Source organism: Camelus dromedarius, chromosome 13 (genome assembly GCF_036321535.1).
Source record: "Camelus dromedarius isolate mCamDro1 chromosome 13, mCamDro1.pat, whole genome shotgun sequence".
Taxonomy (NCBI): Eukaryota; Metazoa; Chordata; class Mammalia; order Artiodactyla; family Camelidae; genus Camelus; species Camelus dromedarius.
In genome coordinates this window covers 61861064-61885184 of record NC_087448.1, presented here as the reverse complement: position 1 = coordinate 61885184, position 24121 = coordinate 61861064, and the positions used below count along the sequence as shown (strand labels likewise).

General features: G+C 36.3%; 1 protein-coding gene across 6 annotated transcripts in view; it reads left to right on the top strand.

Annotated features, from left to right (window-relative positions):
* The first annotated feature begins 217 nt into the window (after positions 1-217).
* Positions 218-24121, top strand: part of NBEA (neurobeachin) — a 536299-nt gene continuing 512395 nt past the window's right edge. For all 6 annotated transcript variants that reach the window (XM_031465874.2, XM_064493205.1, XM_064493203.1 and 3 more), the window contains exon 1: positions 218-953. In XM_031465874.2, coding sequence (XP_031321734.2) covers positions 660-953 — 294 coding nt within the window. In that variant the 5' untranslated portion in view covers positions 218-659. The remainder of the gene's footprint in view (positions 954-24121) is intronic.

Genomic DNA, 24121 nt, shown 5'->3' with positions numbered 1-24121 from the left:
ATCCGTTCAGGGTGGTTGGGGGAGGGACGAGGGGTGTCGGGGTGGGTGTGTGGAAGGAGAAGGAGGGCAGGGCGAAAGAGGGGGTGTACCAAGCGCTCCGCCCCCCAGAGGCTCTGCGCAGGCGCAGTGGCCGCTACCGCAGGCAGGGGGCGGCAACATGGCGGAGTGAGCGGCGGCGTCGGGGCTTCACAACAACAGTGGCGCCCGTAGCAGTGGCGGCAGCAGCGTCAGTAGCGGCGGCCACAGCCTGAGCTCCAGCACCCGCCAGCGCCGCGGCCAACGGCTGGCGCCTCAGGGCTTTTCGGAGCGGCGGCAGCATCTCCGCGGGGGGCGGGCCGGGCCGGACGGACCGGGAGGGGGTGAGAGAGGAGGCAGCGGCGGCGGCAGCGGCACAGCTGCTGGGCTGGCATTGCCGCTCGCCGGGCAGCGGTTAGCGGCTCCGCCACCGCCAGGAATAAGACTAATAACCCACCGCCTCCGCCGGGGAGGGCGCCGGAGCGGGCCGGGCTGAGGCGCAGGCGGGGAGCGGGCCCGGCGCCGCGGCGCTGGTGGATGCTGGGGCTCCGAGGCGACGGCCGGGGGGCGGGGGCCGAAGCAGGTATAACGGTACCGGCGGAGGCAGCGCCGCTGCTCTTCCCTTCTCCTCAGGAGGGGGGCAAATGGCGAGCGAGAAGCCGGGCCCGGGCCCGGGGCTGGAGCCTCAGCCCGTGGGGCTCGTCGCCGTCGGGGCCGGAGGCGGAGGCGGCGGGGGCAGCGGCGGTGGCGGCAGCGGGGGCAGCGGGATGGGAGAGCTAAGGGGGGCGTCCGGCTCCGGCTCGGTGGTGCTGCCCGCGGGGATGATCAACCCTTCGGTGCCGATCCGCAACATCCGGATGAAATTCGCAGTGTTGATTGGACTCATACAGGTCGGAGAGGTCAGCAACAGGGACATCGTGGAGACGGTGCTCAACCTGGTAAGGGAAAAGGCGTGCTCGCCATCCGCCTCCCAGCCCCCATGGCCTCCCTCCCCAGGCGCTGGCTCCCCACCCCTCCACCCCCCGGTCACACGCGCAGCGCGTCCCTGCGAGCACAGATCGTCCGGCGGGTACTGCCCAGCGGGTGACCTGCCTGCGCGCTGCCGAAGCCACGCCACCTCCCCGCTCTCCTCTGGTCCTCTCCTGCCACCTGAGCGCGGTGCCCAACTTAACACAGCAATTATCACTTCTCATGACTATGAGGAGTCAGGCATCCCTTGTCGTGCAGGTTTTGGGTCGACTCGAGAGTTTAGTTAGGGGGAGCGGAAGGCCTCCTTTTCTCTGGGGTTCTTTCTCCCACACTCTTAATTGTCCGTGGTGTCGCTCTCCGAGGATGAAGCCTTTCCCCTGGAGCCTAAATTCCCCCGTGCTGCTGAAATGCGAGAAGCGCATTAGCTCTAACTTGAGCAGCTGGGTGTGATGTTTTCCAGTGAGGAGGAAAATGATGCAGTTTTGTATCTGCCTTTAAATATATTACGAGGCTGTGTCAGTGTTGTGGTTGTTATCCACCCCACCCCCCCACGCCCGCCCGCAATCTCTTTTGAGGTACCCTTCCTTTCTTTGTAATATTGCCCTGAATACGCTGACCTCTTAGTCTTTTTTGTTTGTTTCTGTGCACAGAAGATGTTAAAATGGGAGGGCACCAAATCATACAGGTTGGTTTCTGTGGTTGCCTTCAGAGAGCATGGCATGTGGATAAAGACTAGAGGAAAGGTGTTAGATTCAGCCCTAGGTTTTGATTTCTTTCGTGATAAGAAAGAGTTACTGCAGAACTGTGTATGACTTAATGTTTTGCGTTATCTATCTACGGAGAGGCTAAGAAACGTTCAAGATGTCAGGGGAAGACACGGGGAAGAAATAAGGAGAAGAGAATCATAAATTTCGGATAATATGACTAGTTCATTTAAGACTAGTTCATTTTTTAATGCTTTGTAGATGCAGTTTTTGCTGCAGAAAAGCTTTTTAAACAGTTTCTTCTGCAATATCTAGTCTTTGACCCACTGTAAGGTTGGGTTTTGGAAGGTAAGGCTTAAATCAGGAGCAATCAGTTGACTATTGTATTTGGTGTGGAGTCACAGGAATATAAAAATGTGTTTGCAAGGAGATTTTATAACACCCATGCAGTCAGATTTTTTGCCTAAGCAGTTATTTTTGTTTGATCTATTGGAAACCTGAAAGAAAGCTGCAGCTGCAGCAGTGGTGCCCCGAGATATGGATTAAATAATGTCTATGGTTTATGTACCTCTTTAATTCACGGAAAAGTTAAAGCTGTTGTTTTTTGTTTCTTGGGGGGGGGTGGTTTTTTGGCTAGGATATCACGTGAAAAGATAGGAGCATATCTGTCTTTGTTATATTTATTACTGTTTAAATACAAAACACCTCTTTCTAATTCTATGTACCCTTCAAACAAATCACCACAGAAAGTGTAAGTTTGGGGGAGTATCACTGCCTTTGTATAACAAAATTCTTTTCAGAACACTAATAGAAATGTTGTTTTGACGTTTTAATTTTAACCAGCTACAAATAGGTCAGTACTTGCCTTTTTTTTTCCTTTTTAGAAGAAAAGAGATGAAATCTCAAAATATGTTAGTAGGTCAGCAGGTGCTGTATCCGTAGATTTAAAAGAAAACATTTTAAGTGTTTTACAATTTTCCAGATTTCTAATACCGTTTTTACTTTAGATGATGTGCTATACGATTATTTTAATAAGTATTTTTATGCTTACTTAATACATCTTAACGTGATAAGAGGCAGTAGAGGCTCTCACAAGCTGGAAACTGATTTGAATGTGTAACCAGTTTGGACTCTGCAGCAGAAGCAATGTATGCTGGATCAGTTCTTAACAGATGGAGTTCTATAGATACACAGTAGGTTAAGAAAGGAAATGAAATATTTCTTTTGAGGTAAAAAAGAAATTTAACTCTCTTCAGTGCAGTGAAAATCTGTCATGAAGTCTCAGTATGCAAATGCTGTTTTGAAGGTTAACTTTACTGCTAAGTTTAATTAGAGTAATTAGAAATAAAGTAATACTGATATGGTATATCCCCAGATCCACTTAAGACTTTGTAACTGCATTGATTTTTGGAATTAAAAAAGTTAGGTTTAAAATTTCTTTGTAGGTAGTAAAGCACGCAGTTGATCTTTACATGGAAACTTGGGGGAAAGAGTAAATGACAAAAGGAGCTGTTTACTATTAAATTGTTAATTATATTGATTGTGGAATACACATTAGTCATTTGCAGTGTAATATTTCTTGAATTTTGGGTTTAGTGCTTTATCTTTCCAGTATGCTCAAGATGAAAATGTCCTGTGAAAATTTAAGCTGATTCTGAAAATATCTGGAAATCACTGGCATTTAAAAAATAATTATCAAAACTTGATCCTATTTACTTGATGAGTAAGTCAGTAAAATCCATTTAGGGCACTCAGTGACTTGCTAAAGGTTGGAAACTTCTACTATTATCTCTAAAATGAGTTTTTTTTTTTTTTTCAGGTTTCAATCTTAATTTTCTATGACAGAAAAGAAAGGAGAGAAACTAATGAAACTTGAAAACAAAACAGTTTCTATCTTAGCAAAACCCTATCTCAGTCACCTTTGTCAAAATATTTTCCATTCTTTTTTTCCTGTACATTTTTTTTCTTTATATAATATGAGAATACTAATACTTGGTTTTAGTTTTCTCACATGCCTTGCCCAAAGAATTAAAAGTTCTGCAGAGTAAAGCATAAGTATACATTAAAATATAGAACTTCTTTAACACAGCCATATTTGTAATTTTTGTGCCTTTTTTTTCTTTTTTGCCAAAAGTAGAGATTGATTTCACTATTAGTTGGATTGTGGGAGTTTACTGAAGAATCACCGATGGAATGAGAAATAAAATGGGTAATTTCTGTACAGATGAATGTATTTGTTCAATGATATTATAGTTGATTTAAAAACATTCAAATATGAGATGGATAGGATCAGGAAGATGAGTAAGTTAGTTTGTACATAGGTTATAATGAGAGTGTATCATCACGAATTTTGCATTGTAGCTTTACCAATGAACAGAAGCTGATCATCAACAAACTCTGGCTTTAGGAGGAATTATTTAATATGGCAGCATAAGAACATTTCACTATAGAACAGGAATTTTGTTGGTTGTTTCAGTTATAAAACAGGCATGCTACTTAATCCAATGCTTCCTGTAAACACACTTAACGTATATTTATGTAAGGTTTTTCCTTCCTTGAATTAAATTCTGTTTATATATCATGTGTTCTTTGTTTGTAACATGAAATTTCTTATTTGTCACAGGTTTTAATATAAACAAATTTTTAGAAAAGATAAAGGATTAATATTTACTTAACCAAAGAATTCACATTAGGGTTTTTTTTTTTAATAGCTGTCTTAGTATAATTCTATAGCATTTAATTTTAAGTTTTTCTTTTCACAAATTACTGTGCAATATATTAGTATATCTTTAGTTGTAGAAAATATTTCCTCTGATAATTTTAATTTTTTACAATCTAAATGGCATCCTGTATATCGTATTAAAAGCATAACAAAATACTTGGAGGGGATTTTGTGGGCTAAGTTCCTCTCTTGACATACAGATCATGGTGGTATTACTGTTAAAAGGAAATTTTAAACTTATTCTTTTGTACTTAAATGTGATAGTAAGTTTTCTTCCTTAGAGTTTTTTCATTTGCAGCTTGATAGAATAATTTATATTTTAAAGATTTTTATAATTTTATAAACAAAAGATGTATTCTACTTTTGAACTAAATTTATTTAAAAAATATGTATTTGCATTTTAGAATCATGGAAGTACTTACTATTAATAAAACCACATTTATTTATATTAAAAGAGAATTTTCTACGTTTTAGTTTAGGTTGATATGTAAATCTTTTCATATTGACTTGAATTATGTGTTATTCTCGTTGTCAGGTATTGAAAATTAAATTAGGAATGCATATATAAATACTGGAGGTTTCAATATCTTACTGAGTCCAGGGTTTTCCTCCAAAGTATTAATTTAGGCATATAATGATGTTAAACAACAAATATTCTATAGCCAGTCTGTAATCAAGTTATATTAATTTTAAATAAGTGTTTTGTATATTGCTAGTCAGTGTTTGGCAGATACTGTGTGGTTAATGAAATGCATCTCGAGGTTCCCTCTTTCGCTATACATTATTATTAACATTATTTTTAACAAAAAATATATATACTACATTGAATAGAAATAAAAAAATTTTTTTTTTTTGTTAGCATTTGTTGTATTACCAGGAATAGTGGACTTTTTTGTTTTTGTCTGTCTTGCAAGCATTTCCCCTTTTTGGTAAGAGTACCTCAGTTTTCGTCTAATGAACCACTCGTCCTCCATTCTTAATTCAGCTGGTTTAGGTGGTTTCAGGTGGGCTGGTGTATAGCGGAGACAAATCCAGAATCACCATGATTGGTTCAGGGATGAACATTTAACGTGAGGAGAGCCACAGGGTCAGTCATAGGACTTGGGCTGGAACTCTTCCTGTTGGGGATGCTGAACTGGTAGACTCACCCTATAGCTGTGTGGGTGCCTGTATGAGAATTTGGCCAAGTGTGAAGCCGAGAGAGAGAAATATATTCTTGATTCTGCTGAGCATCTGGAGTTCTCTGTGTCTGAGGCAATTATCTTCTAATCGTTAAATTCTCCATTTTAAAGGTTATTATTATTATTATTATTATTGTTATTAGCTTCAAGGCAGTTTAAATTGGGTTTTTGTCACTTGTAAATGGAAAGAATCCTTGCTGTCATAGACGTTAGTAACTGAAAGTGGGACATTGTAGGAACAGACGTTGAATGTTGTAATGGAGTGCCAGGCAGTGAGGACTTCGCTTTCCCCTAGCAGTTTCTTTTTAGGAATTACAGAACAGCTGTTTCAGTTGTCACCTGTGTCATCTTTGCCCATGGAGCAACTGAGGCTGGAACTTAAGGGGTGCTCTAGTATCTTACACACTTCTTGGGGCCTTTGATAATGTCTTACAAGAAAGGAATTTGCTTTGTCCAAGTTGGCATACTTGAAAGCAGAGAGGAAAGAAAATACTGTCTTTTCAAGTAAGAGAGGCTCTTTTCTGCCTGTAGCTACCATCCAAGATGCAGAGAATTAGAAAATCAAGAACCTGGAAGGTTGGAAGGCCAATTTTTTTCCACACCATGCTAAAAATGGTAAAAGGAAAGATATAAGTTTAAATTAGAATCAGATAAAAGTTCTCTTTTATAAACTTTTCTCGAACACCTCATGCATTATACTCCCAGCTTCCTAGCTAAGGAACTTATTACTAAAGAGCTTTAAAAGAGGATGCAACCAAGGAACGAATGGTTGAGTAGCTGAGCCTCCTCATCTAGCTTATTGTCCCACATTGCTTCAGGGCAAGTCATTATGCAGACGCTTAGAGGGTGAGGACTGTGAGGGCCTATTGCTATGAGACTGAATACTGCTGTGAAACTGAAAAGGTGGATTGGTTAACTGTATCTTGACAAGATCTCTGGTTTTGGCTGCTGGTTCAACCAGTTGACTGAAGTAAATTGACCCAAAGTGTACTGAGCTTTTAGAGAAACTCTCCAGGTAACCTCAAGCCTGGTAAATGAAGACCTGTGTTCTTTTTCCTCTAAGGCAGTTCTCAGCTTCAGTAAGAGAAAGTGGGCTGCTAAACCAGTGTAGCTGCTAGAAGGAAAATTTGAGGCTGTGGAGAATAACAGACAAGTAAGGCCTCCTGAGATGGTGGTAATAAGTGCATCCAAATTGGCTGATCAAGAAACTCTGTTGCCACAACAGGGAACTCTTATTACTGTGACCAGTAGTATATGGTCTATACTTTGAATTAGTGACCATGGTTTGTTTACTGCTGGTTTGCAAATTCCCCTCTCCCCTACCATGTACAGAGAGCAAGGGGTGACAGAAGAAAAGAGGCAGACCACTCCAGATTGGTAGGTGGCAGGTTTAATAAGCAAGGGAACTTACCTGTGAGGCTTGTCTTGGGTGGCTGCAAGATGAGTGAATCTTGCACACCTGCCTGCCAGAGTTTTAAAAGTTTGTAAAGAGGCCTTAACTGAGTTCAGTCATGTATACTGTCCAGGTTTCAACAGCACCTTACTCTTTCAAGGCTATGTCCTTGGAACCGCTCCCGCTTGGAACACTAGGTAGAGTGTACATTTTAAGGAAAGGGGAGGGAGTGAGGAGTCTCTGGTTGCCCCGGTCCAGCTCGTGAGTCAGCTGATGGTCATGCCCTCTTGATTATCTCCTCCACATTTACTTTCTCCACTCTTCTAAGTGGAGATTATTATTATTTGTTTTTCTTTTACCATTGTATATTGATTATAGGGGAGATAGTTAAGTTATTACATAGATATATATTGTCAGACCATGAGGTACCACCATATGCATGTTTGGACCTGACCAAGAATAATATTCATAGCACAAAGATTTCTGATTTGTAGCTGAATCCAGTAACTTGACATTATCTTTGTTTTGCTCTGTGCCTCCCCTGCCCACTGTGAGGCGATGAGTGCATTTTCTGTTGTAGTTAAGACAGTAACATTGTTAAATATGGATATTTAAGAAGATATATATATATATATAATTATATATATATGTATAAATAAAAAGAAGTGAGTGTGTAAGGTGGATGGGCAGCCAAGGGCAGGTATGTTAGAGATTTCTATTAGCTATGTTAACATCCATTTTTTTCTGTTGCTAATAGTTCTAAATTTTTTGATACTCCACTGGGGAGTCATCCCTTCTTGATTCTTGGCTTACATGTTTTAAGGTTTCCCTCTCTGCTTTCCTGGACCAGAAACAGAAACTACCTGGCCCATCATAAACAGATATTGGTTAAAAATATACCTGCTTATCTGAGACAGCTTGCTAACTTCTTCCATTCTGCTGGAGAAAGAAAAAATGCTCATCACTGGAGTTGCTAAGATGTTAGAATGTAACACTAGATTTGACTGGCACTCTGCCACCTTGAAGGCAGAGTATGCTTGTGAATGGAAAACTATGACAGAGGCATCGACAACCAAGAGATTAGTGACGGCATCTCTTGAGCCTTTGAAGTCAGTTATATTGCCAGGCTTTGCAGTGCATTAAGCTAATACATTTCTTGTTTTGCTGAAACTAGTTTGAGTCAGGCTTCTATCTGTTGTACCTCAGTGATTCCTGCCTAATCAGAATTAAATTTTTTTAAAACTTAGGTATTAAATGTCATAGGACAGATCATAAGAAACATTAACTTGCCAAAGGACTTGATGCATTTCAAGAAAGAAGAAATAGATATGGCTAATTATTACAAAAATTCATCTTCACTAAATTAGGACATAAGATAATAGTGAGATACCATGAAAAAGAAATGATTAAAAAGAAAATTACCAGTATTTCCTCAGCATGCTAAAGTAATCTTAAATAATGTTGTTGGGCATGTAAAATGTTAACAGCTGTTCTGAATGACATTGTAGCAATATACATCAAGAAATTTAAAGAGGCTTTTGTCGTTAATCCTTAGTTCTTTAGGCTAAGGAAAAATTATCTGTGGATAAGTATAAGGGTTGAATGTAGTTTAATGATATAAAAAATGGGCAGTAACCTAAATGTTTAACAATAGGAAAAAGTTACATTATTTTACATCTATGTTATGGAATATTATACAGCCATTAAAACTTTGTGTGCTTCAGTTTCCTTATGTGTAGAAGGGGTTACCTCATAAGGTTGTACAGGTTAAATGAATTAACATATGTAAAGTGCTTGGTACAAAGCTAACTTTGTTTAGTACTTACTATTGTTATCTTTATCTTTATCTTGAACCTGATGATCACCTGATCCTAGAAAAAAGATAATGATCTAACTACAACCAAGTTGTTGGTATTTTAGCTTAGAGTACCTGCGCTGGTGAAGCTGTTAGAGTAGGGATTCTTCTCCTGATGAAACATCGGGGTCTGTTCTCCTGAGTCCTGCTTAGTCTGTGACAGTGCCTGGGATGGTTTCTCCTGGTGGAAAACTGGGGAGGGCATGAGGTGACACAAGTTCCTTTGCCTGGAACCCATTCCATCTCTGCCTTCCTTCACATGGCAGAGTTTCACATGTAGATGTACCAGGACATGAAGGGTGATCCTTGGTAAATGATCCTTCCCCTGGAAGTATTAGCTTAAGTATTTAGAAGATTACTTGAGTAACCAAACCTAAGGGGCAAGTTAGAAGACTGAAAACTATTTTGTGATCAGTTGTTTTAGAAAATAATATTATCGTATATTTTAATAACTCTTAATTGTTATACAGTATACTTGTGAAATTGTGCTGCCTTAACTAATCCTCAGAATCCTGTTTTCACATGCCATTCCTTCTTTACAGATGTGGAAACTGAGAGTGCAGGAAATGTGAAGTAGTTAGACAAGTTTAGCCAGTTATTAAGTAGCAGAGCTGGGACTCAGGCCTTCAGATGCAAAGGCTAGAGTCTTTTCCATTATTAAACAAAATGTAGCTACCTGGAAATTATCCCAAAGGCTAGCATTATTTGAAGAGATGATACCAGAAGGGGAGGGACCAACCAGCCTCAGTGAGTTGATTTTGTGCCAGAGAATGCTGCCCATAGAGAATTCAGGACATACTGTGCACAGGAAATATAAATGAATGTAGAACAATTTGATGGATTTGTACACAAAATGATTTAACCACCTATGTCGTGAAATTAATTTTTGAGTTTTGGGGAATTGGTTATACAGTCTTAGTAAATGATAACTAGCTTTGAGTTGTGTAATTTCTCACTAGGCAAAAGGTGGATATTTTAGATTTCATTCTGAGCAAGAAAATAATAGTGTGCATTAATATATTTATTTTATATAGAAAGAATAGATTTGTTTTATTTTAGTGTTAGTCAAATGAACCACCACATATACCATGTTTACTTGGATGAAACAAATGAGTTATAGAAGGAATTTAGTATACTAGCTTCTAGGTGATATAATTTCCAATAATTGTGATTCCCTTTCCAGTTCACTAAAGTAGAGCAAATATTGATTATTATGAAATTTTATGGAAGTGTCATGTCTAGATGTATTTCTCTTTAGCAACTACTTTCATTTTCTGAATGAAATAACTTGCAGCTGATTTAAAGATGGTATGTAAGTATTTCCAGTGTTATTTAAAAATTTTTCACATGTGGGGAGGGAGTTGGCATTTATAGAATTGGGTTTGATTTCATAGCTTATGTTTTTAATATCCTCTACCAACCCTTTTGAAAAAAATGTGGGTTTACTTTAATATAATAAGTAAACTGTGACTGAAATTAAAGGGCTTGTCCACGGTTGTCAGGCAGTTTAGTTGCAGAAATTAGACTCAAAGCTAGATTCCGTTTCTAGGTTTGTTGCTCTTTAATCATGATGATGACAGTGATAGCAGCTTACACTTACTGAATCTTTACATGCTAAACACTACGTTAAGCATATAATATGCTTTATCTTATTTTATCATCTTTACCTGGAATGTAAAATCTTCAATGAAATTAAAATAGTCATTGTCTTTCTAAGTTAAACTAAGTCTGGTATTTTAAGAGGAGAAGTGCTTTCAGCTCTAATTATATAAACAATATTTTATTATAAAATGTCATAGAGTTATTTTACTTGATTTGTACTAATTTTCTATAACTTGATTACCCTTTAAAAGTCCTTGAATATAAATGAAGTATTTAAATTATTTTTAAAGCTTATGAGATATGAGTCATCAGTGGAAGAATGTTTCTTTTATTATACTGTCTTTACTGTTACTTGCTAAATAATTATTGCATTTCTCAAAGTCATCATGTTCTTTCATTTTTTAAAAGACCTCCTGCTCATGTTTCAAAGGATTAGCTCTTGTCCCCCACTTAAGTGATGCCTTTGCTGATCTCCTCCTAAAAGCTCTTCTTCCTATCCTGTGCTCTCCCATAACACTTTGTACATATCTCAAATTTAGCAATTGCCCATTCTATTTTAATTGTTTGTCTACTTGTCAGACTACCCTAGAGTCTCTGATCCCTTGAGATCAGAAGGTTGTCTTTTTCACCTTGATAATACTGAGTACTTAACATAGAATCTAGAATTTTGTGCTGCTTAGTGAACTTTTTTTTTTAATAAGCATTTTTTTTTTTCACATTTGATATAGTTTGCTTATTTTTGTTACTTCTGGCTTGGGTACAAATCTTGTCTTCCCAGGCTGTTCTGTCTGGCTCTTTTAATTTCTGTGTTTGCTTTAACATTTTAGTTTTTATCTTATTTTTGGGAGAGGGGGAAGGATAGAGATATTTAGGTGAAAATATATATATATTATATGTTTAAAAGAAAGTTTTCTGGCTATTTGAAATGGGTAAAGAGTCATAAGGTCTTCAGATCTGGTGAATAGCCTGACTCTATCACTTGACTCTATAACCGGTTGGGTTAAGATCCTACAGTCTTTCACAGACTTCGATTTATCACCTAGATTCCCAAGTCCAGTGCTTTTTTCATTTTATCTTGGTGCCTGTAGTTCTACTTTACCTCAACCCATTTGGGGTTATAACTTTCATGAAGAAGCATACTTTTTTTTTTTTTTAACTCAGGTACTCTCAGAACACTTAAAGTGATGATTAAATAAATTACTTAGTAATCCTAACCTAGTGTTTTATTGCCAGAGTCAAGATACTCACTGGGAATATTTAAAGGAATTACATAGTCCCTACCTTAAATAACTGGAAGTTCAATATCAGAAAAAGAAAAGACAGACAAATTACAGTGGTAAAGTAATATTACAAAGATTTAAACAAAATGCTACGGAAATATTAATGGTTCCACTACCTTTGCCTGGAGGAGTCTGGGAAGGTATCGTTGGTTAGGTGATTTTGGATTAGATCTTGAAGGGCAAATAACTTTCCCAGGATAAAAAGGACAGGCATGGAAAAGCTTTCTACACAGAGGAGATAGCTTGTCCAAGGACACAGATCATGAGGAAGTCTTTCCATTGTTATGTCCCCTACAGTGTCAACTATAAACTACAGTTAAATCAGCTTTATTTCTTCTTGTGGAAAATTTCCCCCACCTCCATTTTTAATTCTGTAAGTGTTCATTGACTTAATTTTTTTTAATCCTTTCAGGCTTGCTCAGGGTAAAATTTATTAGGGTCCAATTCAGTGAATTATTTCAGGAGCTCTATTTGTGTAGGCATTTGTGGTTCATGAATAAGAGAAGAGGTGGAGGAAGAGATGAAAGGAAAAGAACTGAGGGTGTTGAAAATTATTTTTAATTTTGTCAGTCTTATAAAATCAGAATTCTTAGAAGTGTAACATTTTATTAGAGTTAATGGTTATCTGAAATCTAGAAGAAAATTCATGGATCTGATACAGTTCTGTATTACTATCACCAATGTCAACTGAAATAAAACCACACAATGTGAGAGTTGTGGGTTAAGTGTTATTTGGGGCAAAATGAGGACCATGGCCCAGGAGTCAGCATCCCAGAAAGCTCTGAGAAACTGTTCCAAGAAGCAGTGGGAAAACTCAGTATTATATATGATTTCAGTGAAGAGGGGTAAATGCAGTCAGGTGCACATTGAGGCAGAGGCTGCTGCTAGTCACGAGGAGCAGATGTCCCCGTTAATGATTTTAGTGCCTTTCTAGATATGAGGAGATGCAAGAATTGGGGTCATAAAATCTCCTGAAAATATCTATGTGAAGGCCTGATCAGCCAGTTTTCCCAGAGCACAGAGTGCCTTATTCCTGATCTCCATCCTGCACTCCTTTCAGGCTGTGTTGGAGGTCAGTGGCTGCAGCGACTCTTGATTTAATCCAAGCAGAGTTAGATGACAAGTATCAACATGATCCAATACTTGTAGAGGCAGATGGCAAGTGTCAGTTTTCAGTTAGCACCATGAATAAGCTTTCTTCCCTTAACTGGTCTAGTATTAGTACTGTTTTGTTAAACTCCTTCCTCTGTAAGGATATCCTGTTTCCTCCCACCCCCTAAAGGACATTTCCTTTCTGCAAATCAAATTATAATTTTTCACTTATCAACATTCCAAAACTGAAAGAAGGTTCCAGAAAAAAAAAGTCAGGTGGTAGATCAAATAATATAATAATGCAGCAAGTATTTATAAAGTAGTTTACTTACTTTTCATGATTTTTAAGAGTTGAGATTTAATGATTCATCTTCACCAAAGTGTGACTTTTTACATTGTAAGTTTCTTTGGTGTATCTGTTCCTATGGATAAAATATGCTAAGGCTTGAATTGTGTGTGTGTGTGTGTGTGTTTTCTGGGTGTTAATATGTTCACATTGCTATTATTGTTGAAGTCATCCACCTGGCAGGTAGCAGGCCCTAATTGGGTGGGATTGTAGATGCAGTCTTTTAACCATTGACTATACTAAGTTTAGATTCCGAAGGAAATGTAACCCATTTTTTTGGTTTCATTAGTACCACACAGGGACTGACTACACTAATTGGTCACAGTTCAAAAAAGTTGCCTGAATGGTCATGGAGTTGTTTTGAGCCATTAACATTTTTTCATCCTGGGCCTTGGAATCAAAAGCACTCATTTTTTAGATGACTGACTGTCTTATTTTTGGGATGGATGGATGGAATAGCTGTGAAGCATTTTCCTCTGTGAAAATACTCATTAAGGTACTTTTGTAGGAGGTATGTTGAGCAAATAGATTTTAGTCAGATTTGCTGCTTTCTTTCATTAATTATACTGGGCTTTTTTTATTCTAGAAATAGTGTTTAACCTGATTAGTGATTTGCACTCTGAAAGGTAAACTAATGTATTTTAGTTACTGCATGACAAATTGTCATTCAGAATGACAGCTGCACCCAATTACATTGAAAAATTATGCTGCCAAACTCTGAGATAAATTGAAGATGACCTGCTTAGAAAATATGGGATATAGACATTTACAAAAGAGATTTCACTTCAGTGAAAGAGTGCTTGGGGTTTTGGATCAATATGATAATGCATTCTGTATCTCCTTAGAGCCCTAATTTAATATCTTTGTATGTAAAAGGAATAAAGGCATATTAATAGTGAGGTAGTTTATGAGAATAAAGTTTAATAATTAGATGTTTCACATTTGTGGCACATGTTACTAGTTGCTAAAGAGAGGCTCTATTAATGTAGTTTATTCCTGAGGAAAAACTAGAGAACTTCTAACATTTTGCTTTATGATAGTTGGATATTAATGTTTACAATACACTGTTACTGAATTATATCATTTTACAGCTGACTTAATTATCACTTTCTAATTGATTTAATTATTCAAGATAGATTACTGTATTTAACTTGCTGGTTTTCTAGTTCTTTCGTTCATGGCTATTTCTCCTCCCCCTGCCCCACCACTATTTAAACACTGTTCTGTTGGGTCTGAATACATATACTCATCTTCAGTCTAATGTCATTCCTGATCATATATCCATTTTATTCCATAGATTTTTTTTGAATACTTACACCATGTATAATGCTAAGCACTGAGGATACAATGATCAAGACACAGTCCCTGCCCAGAAATTTATAGTATTGTAGGGAGTGAAAAATATAGGCAATGAAATGTGTAAATTTTATGATGGAAATAAATTAGGGAATAGTGGGCAACACTGAATGGAGAAATGTACCAAGGGAGTCAAGGGAAGGCTTCATAAAGTGGTGTGATGTTTGAGTTAAGTTTTGAAAGATGGCTAGCTCTGTCTAGAGCTGTGCAGTCATATGGTACTACTAGCCACATGTGGCTGGTGAGCACTTGAAATGTTCCATAGGCATAAAATTTACATGTGATTTTAAAGACTGGGTATAAAAAGTGTAAAATATCTCATTAATAATTTAAAAATATTTGTTACATGCTGAAATGCTGTTTTAAATATATTGGGCTAAATAAGAATTAATTTCATCTATTTTCTTTTACATACATATTTTTAAATAATATTTATTCTGCTCTGCCCTTTTTAATTTTTACTTTAATGTGGCTAATTAAAATTTAAAATTATGTAATATGGCTTGTGTTATATTTTATTGGACAGCACTGGTTTAGAGGAGACATCTCAAAAGTAGATGAACCACTGGAAGTATGGAAAGAAACTAATAGATATCCTAGCGTGCTCTCTTTTTAAAATATGCATGCTTATATATATGCATATATATGTGTGTATATATGCCTATGTCTATACCATACACACATATATATACATAATCTTTGTATTGTTTGAGCCACTCATTGTGGGTTTTCCTGTTAGGTGTCAGTAAACCTCATCCAAACTAATGCATTGACTTAATAGCAACAATTTAAAAACCACATATCACTGGGGAAAAACTTGTTCTCCCTGCCCTGGTAAAAGTTTCCTAAATAATTCATGGAAATCAATATGGCAACAAATTATTTTATTGGCATTTATTGTCAGCAGATACTTCGTTAGGCAAATTGTAAACATTGCTACACAGTTGAAGAAACAAAATAAAATGTAATTATTTTGTAGGAGTTGGATGCAGTGCTGTTATTTCTAACATAAAATTTGCTAGACTGTTTCTTAATGAAATAAACAATGATTTTTGTAGGTTAACTATTAAAAATATTTATGTGAAAATACACTTTCTGGAAATCCATGTATGCCCTGTTTACCAAAACTGGAAATTAAGAAGTAACCTTACCTTTATCTGGAAAGCAGAATACATACACTTTGTGAAGATTTACTTGATTTATCGGAATAAGAGTCCCCTATTGTATTTAGGTTGCTAATTTTAGAATTGTCAGGAGTACCATATTTTAAATAAGACTCTGGATTGAATACTAGCATACTAGAATTCTGGAATGTTAGTGCTTATCTTGATAAGATTTCAAAGATTATCTGTTTTTTGAATTTGGAAACTTAGGCACAGAGAAGTTCTTGACAATATTTTCCATCATGCGAACCCCTTACTTTATTTTGAATTTTTTTTTCATTTTCCTTCTACTTTTTCCTTCTTCCTCATATTTTTATTTTCATATGCCTTCGTCTGTGCATCTAAAGGCATTACATATTTACTTTATCCAGTTTTGACTCTTTTTTTCAGCTAATTACAGTTTTATATCTGCTGTAGTGTTTGTAGAAAATCAAGATCTTCACTCTCCTTTAATAACAGTAAAAATAATCATATCTGATGGAGGTGAGAGGAAGGTTAATTTAAACATACTTTTATTTCTAGGTAGTTGTTAGGACCTCAAGTGCCCATACCGAGGGATAGTGTGATCAAACCTGGGGGCAGAGTGAGATTGGAAAGATAATTCTTTCCTTTAAGGACTTTAAATTCTAGTAAGAGAGACCACTGTATAAATTAGAAAAAAAAAATGCTAAATAATGTGATCAGGCTTTTGTGGTATGACTAACCTGAATTCACATCCTGGCTCTGCCTCTTTTTTGTCTTGTGACCTTGAGTAAAAGTATGTATTAGAGTAAAGCATCGCAGAAGAGAGGGTGATTAACTATTTGCAGGAGTCAGGAAAGACTTCAAGGTGGAGAATTCTCTTGAAAGTGGGTTCCAAGGGGAGCAGGAGTTTGCTGAGTTTGCGGACAGGGTGGAGTTAGGGCGTTCCAGGTCTGGAAATTTGAATCAGCACAGTATATTTAACCTTCTTTCTACAAATGCTTTTTCCTTCTGGCAAATTCCTACCTATCCTTTTGGACTTAACTTAAAGCTTCTGTCTCTTACTATGGATCCTTCTCTTACACAGAGAGTTTTGAGGCAGTTAAGTGTTTCCATTTTTGCTTTCTATTGGCGCCTTGTAAGTACATCAGTCTCCCAACACCCTCAGAAGTCACATTCTTGAAATGTAATGTGGTTGGCAAAACTGCAATTGGCAAAGTCAAAGTCTCTAGACAACAAATGATAAGCAAAGGAGAAATAAAAATAATGTATCAAACATGTATATATTTATATATAAGTACATAAAAGAAAAGTTCTAAAATGCAGCTGTTTCCAAAACAAACTAGGATCATCTGGTGCTTGTTTGCATCAAATGTAATAAAAAAATAATAGTGGTTACAAGTTTTTGTTGGGTATGCTGCTAGGCTGTTGACTGTACTGATTTAATAACAGCTCTTGATAGGGAAAGAAAAAGCACTACCACATTAAATGTACACATCAATTATGAGTTACATGTTGATTTCAGAAATGTTAACTTGTGAAATTACTCCTTACAATGAAGAAAATATAGTATTATCATTAATACTATAACTCAATGACAGAGGCATTTCTATCCCCATTTTACACTTGAGAAAAGTGAAGCTTTGTGATCCTAGGGACTTTGGGTGATATGGAGCAAGATGTTTTGGCAAGAGAGAGAGGTGAGCAAAGCAGTATGTTTATTCCATGTACGTCGATCTGATTAGACAGGCTGGTGTTCTCTTACTCTTTTCAGTATTTTTTCTGGTTCTCTCCTGAAACAACAAGATTGTCAGAGAAGACAGCCTGTTCAGTGGTGAAGTGTATATAATTGGTGCTGCTTCTAGCTCCATCTTGTACCTGCTTCTTTAAGACTTTTATAACTATAACTGATGTATTTGACTCTCTGTACTTAGATTTATAAATTAATGTGTAAATGATGTTTGAGTCAAATTCGTTTTTGAATCCTGGTTTCCTGTAAAGAGCTTGGCTTTTGTGGTATGACTAATCTGAATTCAAATCCTGGCTCTGCCTTTTCTTTGCTTAGTGACCTTGAGCCAAGTATTTCATCTCTCTGAGCCTGTTTCTCTCTCTCTCCCCTCTGGTGTCTATTTATCTGTTTTTCTTTATCTGTGTCTATATACATACATACTTCGTATATCTGAAAACAAAATAAATGATGCTATTTTCCCTTTTATTCTTAAGTGAGAACTGTGTATATGAATTATACAGATGACAGATCATTATATTATTAACAGTTTCTGCTACTGTACAGGAGGTTCATTTAATGACGTTACTATTCAAAATGTAGTCCATAGACCAGGTTTGCATATTTTTGAAATGTTTGTTGGTCTAAGATGAGATGAGGAGCTTGTGCCAGAATGTAAATCAACTTTGTCAATAAGCACACTGTTTATTTCAAATAACGTTTCCCCCCTCCCCCCATAGCAAGACTTCCTTGATGAAGGAAGCAGTGTGTTAATTCATGTCCTGATTCAGTCTCCTTCTCATTGCCTGGTACTCTGAGTAGCTTGAATGGAGGTTACTTTGAGGGTACATTCTGAACAAAGCTTAGGTTTATTTGTGACATTTTTCTTTTCATTTCTGGTATTAGATAAGTTTGCTATTGTTAGTGAAAAGAATGTTGATTTTTGGACTTGGAGTCTAATCTTGTCTTTATTACTAATTAGTTGGGCAAGTTATTTACATGTTACAGACTTTATTTTGCCTGACTGAAAATAAAGATTGGGTTAGATGATATATGTGGTTCTTTCAGGCTTTAACATGATATTACTCTATGATTTTAAATAGTAGTTCTTTCTTTCTTTTTTTTTTTTTTTTAAGAACCAGAACATAGACCTGATATTAAAGTCAATGAGAAGATGCACTGGGATAGAAACATGCTTTAAGAAGCTTGTTTTTGGAATAGATATTTTTATTAAACTTTAGTCAATCATATGCCAAGAAATTGTTCCTAAAGATAGAATGATTAATGAAACTGGCTTTTTTTTCATAAGTAGTCATCTCCTGGGGAAGGTAGACAAGTAAGTAGAATATGATTGACCCTTGAACAACACAGGAGTAAGGGGTGCCCGGCCCTTGAGCACCCAAAAAGCCACATATAACCTTATAGCCAGCCCTCCAAATTCACAGTTCCACATCTAAAGATTCAACCAATCACAGATTGAGTAATAGTATAGTATTTATTAAAAAATGTCCATGTATAAGTGGACCTGTGTAGTTTAAACCCATGCTGTTCAAGGGTCAGCTGTACATATACATGTAAGTATATAAAGAATAGGTAATGTGTTAGTGATATGGACCAAAAATGTTGAAACAGGAGGCTGTGAGAAACAAATTCTCTAGAACAGGAGTAGGCAAAGTTTTTCTATAAAGATCCAAGTATTTTAGGTTTTGTGGGCCATATGGTGTCTGTCACAACTACTCAATTCTGCAATTGTAGTAGAAAGGCAGACATAACCAGTATTTAAATGAAAATACATAGCTTTACAACACTAAATCTCTGGCACCAGCTAGATGTCCTAGAATCCAGTGCAATTCTGACACTAACTACCTGGAGTTAGCGCAAACCCCACAAGTTAAGGGCTCAGTCCCACATGTCTGCTTCCATTTCAGATGCCAGCTGTTAAACGTGGATGCCTGCATTTCTGCCTGGCTGACTGCAACCCCTCAGGTTCAATAAATTGCTAGAATGAGTCACAGAACTCAGGAAAGCGCCATACTGACAGTTAGTTTCATCATAAAAGATACAACTCAGGAACAGCCAGATGGAAGAGATGTAGGGCAAGATATTGGAGTGGGCACACAGAGCTCTCATGCCTTTTCTGTGCCCAGAAGCACATCAATCAGTGCATTCACTAACCTGGAAGTTCCCTGAACCTCATTGTTCAAGAGTTTTTATAGAGTCTTCATCATGTAGGATAATTGATTTAATCATTGGCCACATAATTGAGCTCAGTCTCCAGCCCTCTACTCATATGTTTGGTCTGTCATTGGCCATCCTGTCTCTTGAAACCATCTAAGTGCCCAGCTTGAGTCACCTTGTTAGCATAACCTTAAATATGATCAAAAGAGGTTAATTATGAATAAAAAAAAATCCTATTACTCATGAAATTCCAAGGATTTTTGAAGCTTTGTTCCAGGAACTGAGGGCAAAAACCAAATATATTTATTTTTAATTGTAGTATAGGCAGCCTTAATCAATATGTAAATAAACAGGCATGGCTCTGTTCTCATAAAACCTTATTTACAATAAGGCAGCAAGTTAGACTTGACCTGTAGGCAGTAATTTGTAGACTCTTGCTCTAGAAAAATAGGAAAGACTTGTCCAAGAAGGAGGCATTTAAACTATATCTTCTATTTCTTTAAAATTTTTTGTTGATGTTATATACTATTTTATAGAATTTTTAAAATGATATATTACAACCTTAGTGATGTAATTTTAGGGAAAATTTTTATAGTTCAATGGCACTATCTATAGAGAGGTTTGTTTTTTTTTTTTTGAGATTATGTTGTGCTATTTATTGCCAAAAATAAAAACTTTTAAAAGTAGAGAGTTTTTTTTTTAAGGTACTTGGTAAGTGAGCAAGGAAATTTTTCCACAAATGTGCCCTGATTACTAATGTGTTTTAACATCAGTTGAGAAAGTCTTCAGTTCTTCTCAGACATTGATTCCTTTTAGCGCCTGTAAGTAAGAAGGTTTGAATATTACCTATCAAGTAACAACTGATAGGTGTTATTTTGCTGAGTGACCATGATTTTTATCATATTCCTTGTAGTAATAATTTGTTTAATCTGTTGCTATTAGAATGCTGTTTTCCTTCTGCCATTTTTATTTTGAGTCCCACTCTTTTGTTTTCTAATGAAAGGAACTAGAGCCTTGGGTTTGAGTTTTGTCCCTTTGACTTAAGGGAGCCTCTGCAAGTTCTACATTATGAGAGCTGTCTGATGAGAGAATAGAAATCTGACACTTCTTACTGTGTAATGCAGATCAAGGCATGAACATTTAAAAACTTGATTTCTGCCTTTATTTCCCCCTTTTTGCCAGATCATAAATTGTTTCCTATTCTTGCTTGAAGGTTTCACAATGGAATGAATAATCATGCTGATAAAAATTTATTAACTTATCTTGTTAATTTTGTCTTAGTATATATGAAGTTTCAAATTTTCATGAAGATGAACATTTGGAAAGCCTCTAAACATGGAAAACTGGGAGCAGTCCAGAACTGACTGTTTTAATAGGGATAGGGTTTGCTTTTATTCATGTGCTTAAGTGATGGAGAAGAATTGCCCTAATGAATATAGCAGAAATGATGATGAAAATGTAGGTAATGGAAAAATTATCTAATATTTTAGGGCTAAAATAAAAGCAAAATTTAGAAGAATCAAAGGGAAGCTCAGTTTTTTGTCGATAACCACAGATGAGTTAGTAGTATCATCTTTAAATATAAAAGGACAATTATTTAAACATGTTTATATGTATGGGTCACAGCAATAGTCAGTCAGTAACACATGAATAGCTTATTCACATGCTTTTTCAATTAAAGTATTTTTTTAAGTTGAATGCCTATTAAATGTTGTTGGTACTGAGTTAGGCTCATATGGAAATAATAATAGAATAATAATAATAGTAATTTTTATCCAGGAGTCCATTCAGGAGGCTAAGTATAATAATCCTCACAATAACCCTGTGAGATAGTCCTGTTTATCCACAGTCTACACGTGATGAAACAAGATTCTGCAGGTAAAGTTGGCTGCCTGATGGTTAAGCCTTTTAACAGTCTGTTTCTTTCTAATAGACACAAATTTCATAAGTTTTATAAGAGAAATATAAAAAATTATATATGTTCCAAGAAGGGGTAAATAACATCTTGTTTGGGAAGTGGAGCCTCAGGTAGTGTCATAAAGAAGAGACATGGAAGATGATGTAAAAATACAAGGTGAGGCTTGAGCACAGAAGATGTTGGATATTAAGTTGCAACATGAAGATTATCTGATCATAAAGCTAATCTTTTTATTCATTGTGGCGTGTTGCAAACTATTCCATGCTGCTTTCTTCTCTGGAAAAAAAAAATGCAGTTTTGAGGCTTTGTGGTTGTGTTTTTTAGAGGACTTCTCTAGTACTGCTCTACTGCTCTACCCCTCTACTTGTTTACATGCCTGTGCTTATGGATCTAAGTGTAAATGTAGATAAAGTAGAGTGTGCACAATTACCTTGCACAGAATAGATGCTAACATTAATCAGTACTTTAAGGAAATCTAATCCATCTTGAAAATTGGAGTAATTTTCCTTTCCAGATGAAGGTTCACAAGGTTTAAGATTTTGTTTTGTATCCTGTGCGTGTTATAAACTATGCTTTCAGTCAGTGTGGAAGAAGAGAGGGAAGTATAGAAGCATACGCATTTCATTTAAAGTTGTTCTTTAATCAGTATTCTAATCTGTAGAGGGGCATATTTTAAGCAATGCTGATGAAAAAATGAGTAACAAAGAGCTTGGGAAGTATTTGGAAAGTCTGCATTGTCCTATTTGTTAATGATAACGTTTAGAGCTGGCTCACTAGCCTCTGATAATCAATATTTACTGATGGAATTGGAAACCTTTTGCAGTGAACACACATATACCCAGCACCTAGATTCTACAGTTAACATTTTACTAAACTTGCTTTGTCGCATATTCATCCATCATCAATCCATCTTGTTTTTTGTTTTGTTTTTTTTTATGTTATTTCAAATGAGGTTGAAGCCATGCTATTTAATAGCTCAAATTCATTGTTTGGTTATGAACCCTGCTGCCCTCATTTAAAATTATGTGTGATGAATAAATATCAACCTTAAGAATAATGTTCAATGAGTTTTGAAAAATGCATGTTCCTAGGTTCCCAAACCCTTATTGAGATATAGAACATCACAGTCACCTCAGAACTTTTCCTAATTAATGTAATTAACCCTTTCCTAATTAATCCCTGCCACTATCCCCAGAGGCAACCACTATTGAGTTTTTTCCCACCCTAGATTTGTATTGGGTATTCTAGAATTTTATATAAATGAAATCTGATGATACGAATGAACTCTTTTAAATGAAGCCTCTTTCATTTAACATAATGCTTTTGCAATTTGTTCATGTGTTTATCAGCAGTTTGTTACTTTTTATTGCCTAGTAGCAGACCATCATATGAATATACTATAGTTTATCCAGTCTGTTGTTGATAGAACTCTGAGGTGTTTCCAGTTTTTGTTGTCAGTCTCTGCCGGTTTTTGTCTTTGTGTACCTCCTTTTCTACCTTCTTTTGAATTAATTGAATATAGTTTTGAGTTTCATTACTTTATTTTTTTAGTCATACCTCTTTGTATTCTTTTTTATGGTTGTTCTGAGGATTGTAATGTACATCTTTAGCTTTTGAGGATCCACTTAGAGTTAATGTAGTACTCTATCATTTAAAAAGTAGGAATCTTGCAGTCATAAATATCCATTTATCCTTTTCTTCTACTATAGTTGTCATACTTGTTACATCTACATTATTTATCCACACCACACAGTGCTATAATTTTGACTTTAAATGTTCATCTATATTTTAAATATATAGTAAGAAAAATATCCCCTTATACTTACCCATGTGTGTCTCATTTCTGGTGTTCTTTATTCCTTCCAGAAGTTCTAATTTCCATCTTGTATAAATTTTGTACAGCTTGAAGAAACTTTACAAGCATTTCTTTTAAATACTAGTAACAAATTCTTACTTTCTTAAAATATGAAAATATCTTTATTTGGCCTTTCTTCTTGAAGAGTACTTTTGCTGTGTATGGAAATTAGGGTTGACGGTTTTTCTTTCAGCATTTTAAAGGTGTTGTCCTAGTGCCTTATGGCCTCTTTTTTTCTGATGAGAATAAAGTGTCATTCAATCATTGTTTGTCTGTCTGTAACATGACTTTTTTCTCTGGCTGCTTTTAAATTTCTGTCTTTGATTTTCAGATGTTTCATTGCTGAAGCTTGTTTTTGTTGAGCTTTTTGAACTTGTTAGTTAATGTCTTCTACCAAAGTTTGGAAATTTTCACTCATTGTTTCTATAAATGTTTTAAATTTTCTATTCTCATCCTCCTCTTTTATTGGGTCTGCAGTTACAATTATCTTTGATTTTTGTCCTACAGGTCCCTGTTCATTTTTTCCCAATCTTTTTTCTTTTCTTTTTTCTTCAGATTAAGTATTTAAATTGATCTATCTTTAATTTCACTGACTCTTCTCCCATCTGCTGTTTAGCCCAACCTGTGAACATTTTACTTTAAGTATCATAGCTTTTGGTTCTAGATTTTGTATTTGGTTCTTTTTTTATAGTTTGTACTTCTCTGCTGTGATTTCTAATCTTTTCATTCATCATGACATTTCTTAAAACTTCTTTGAACATAGTTACAATTGTTGATTTAAAATCTTTGTCTGCTAATTTCCGCA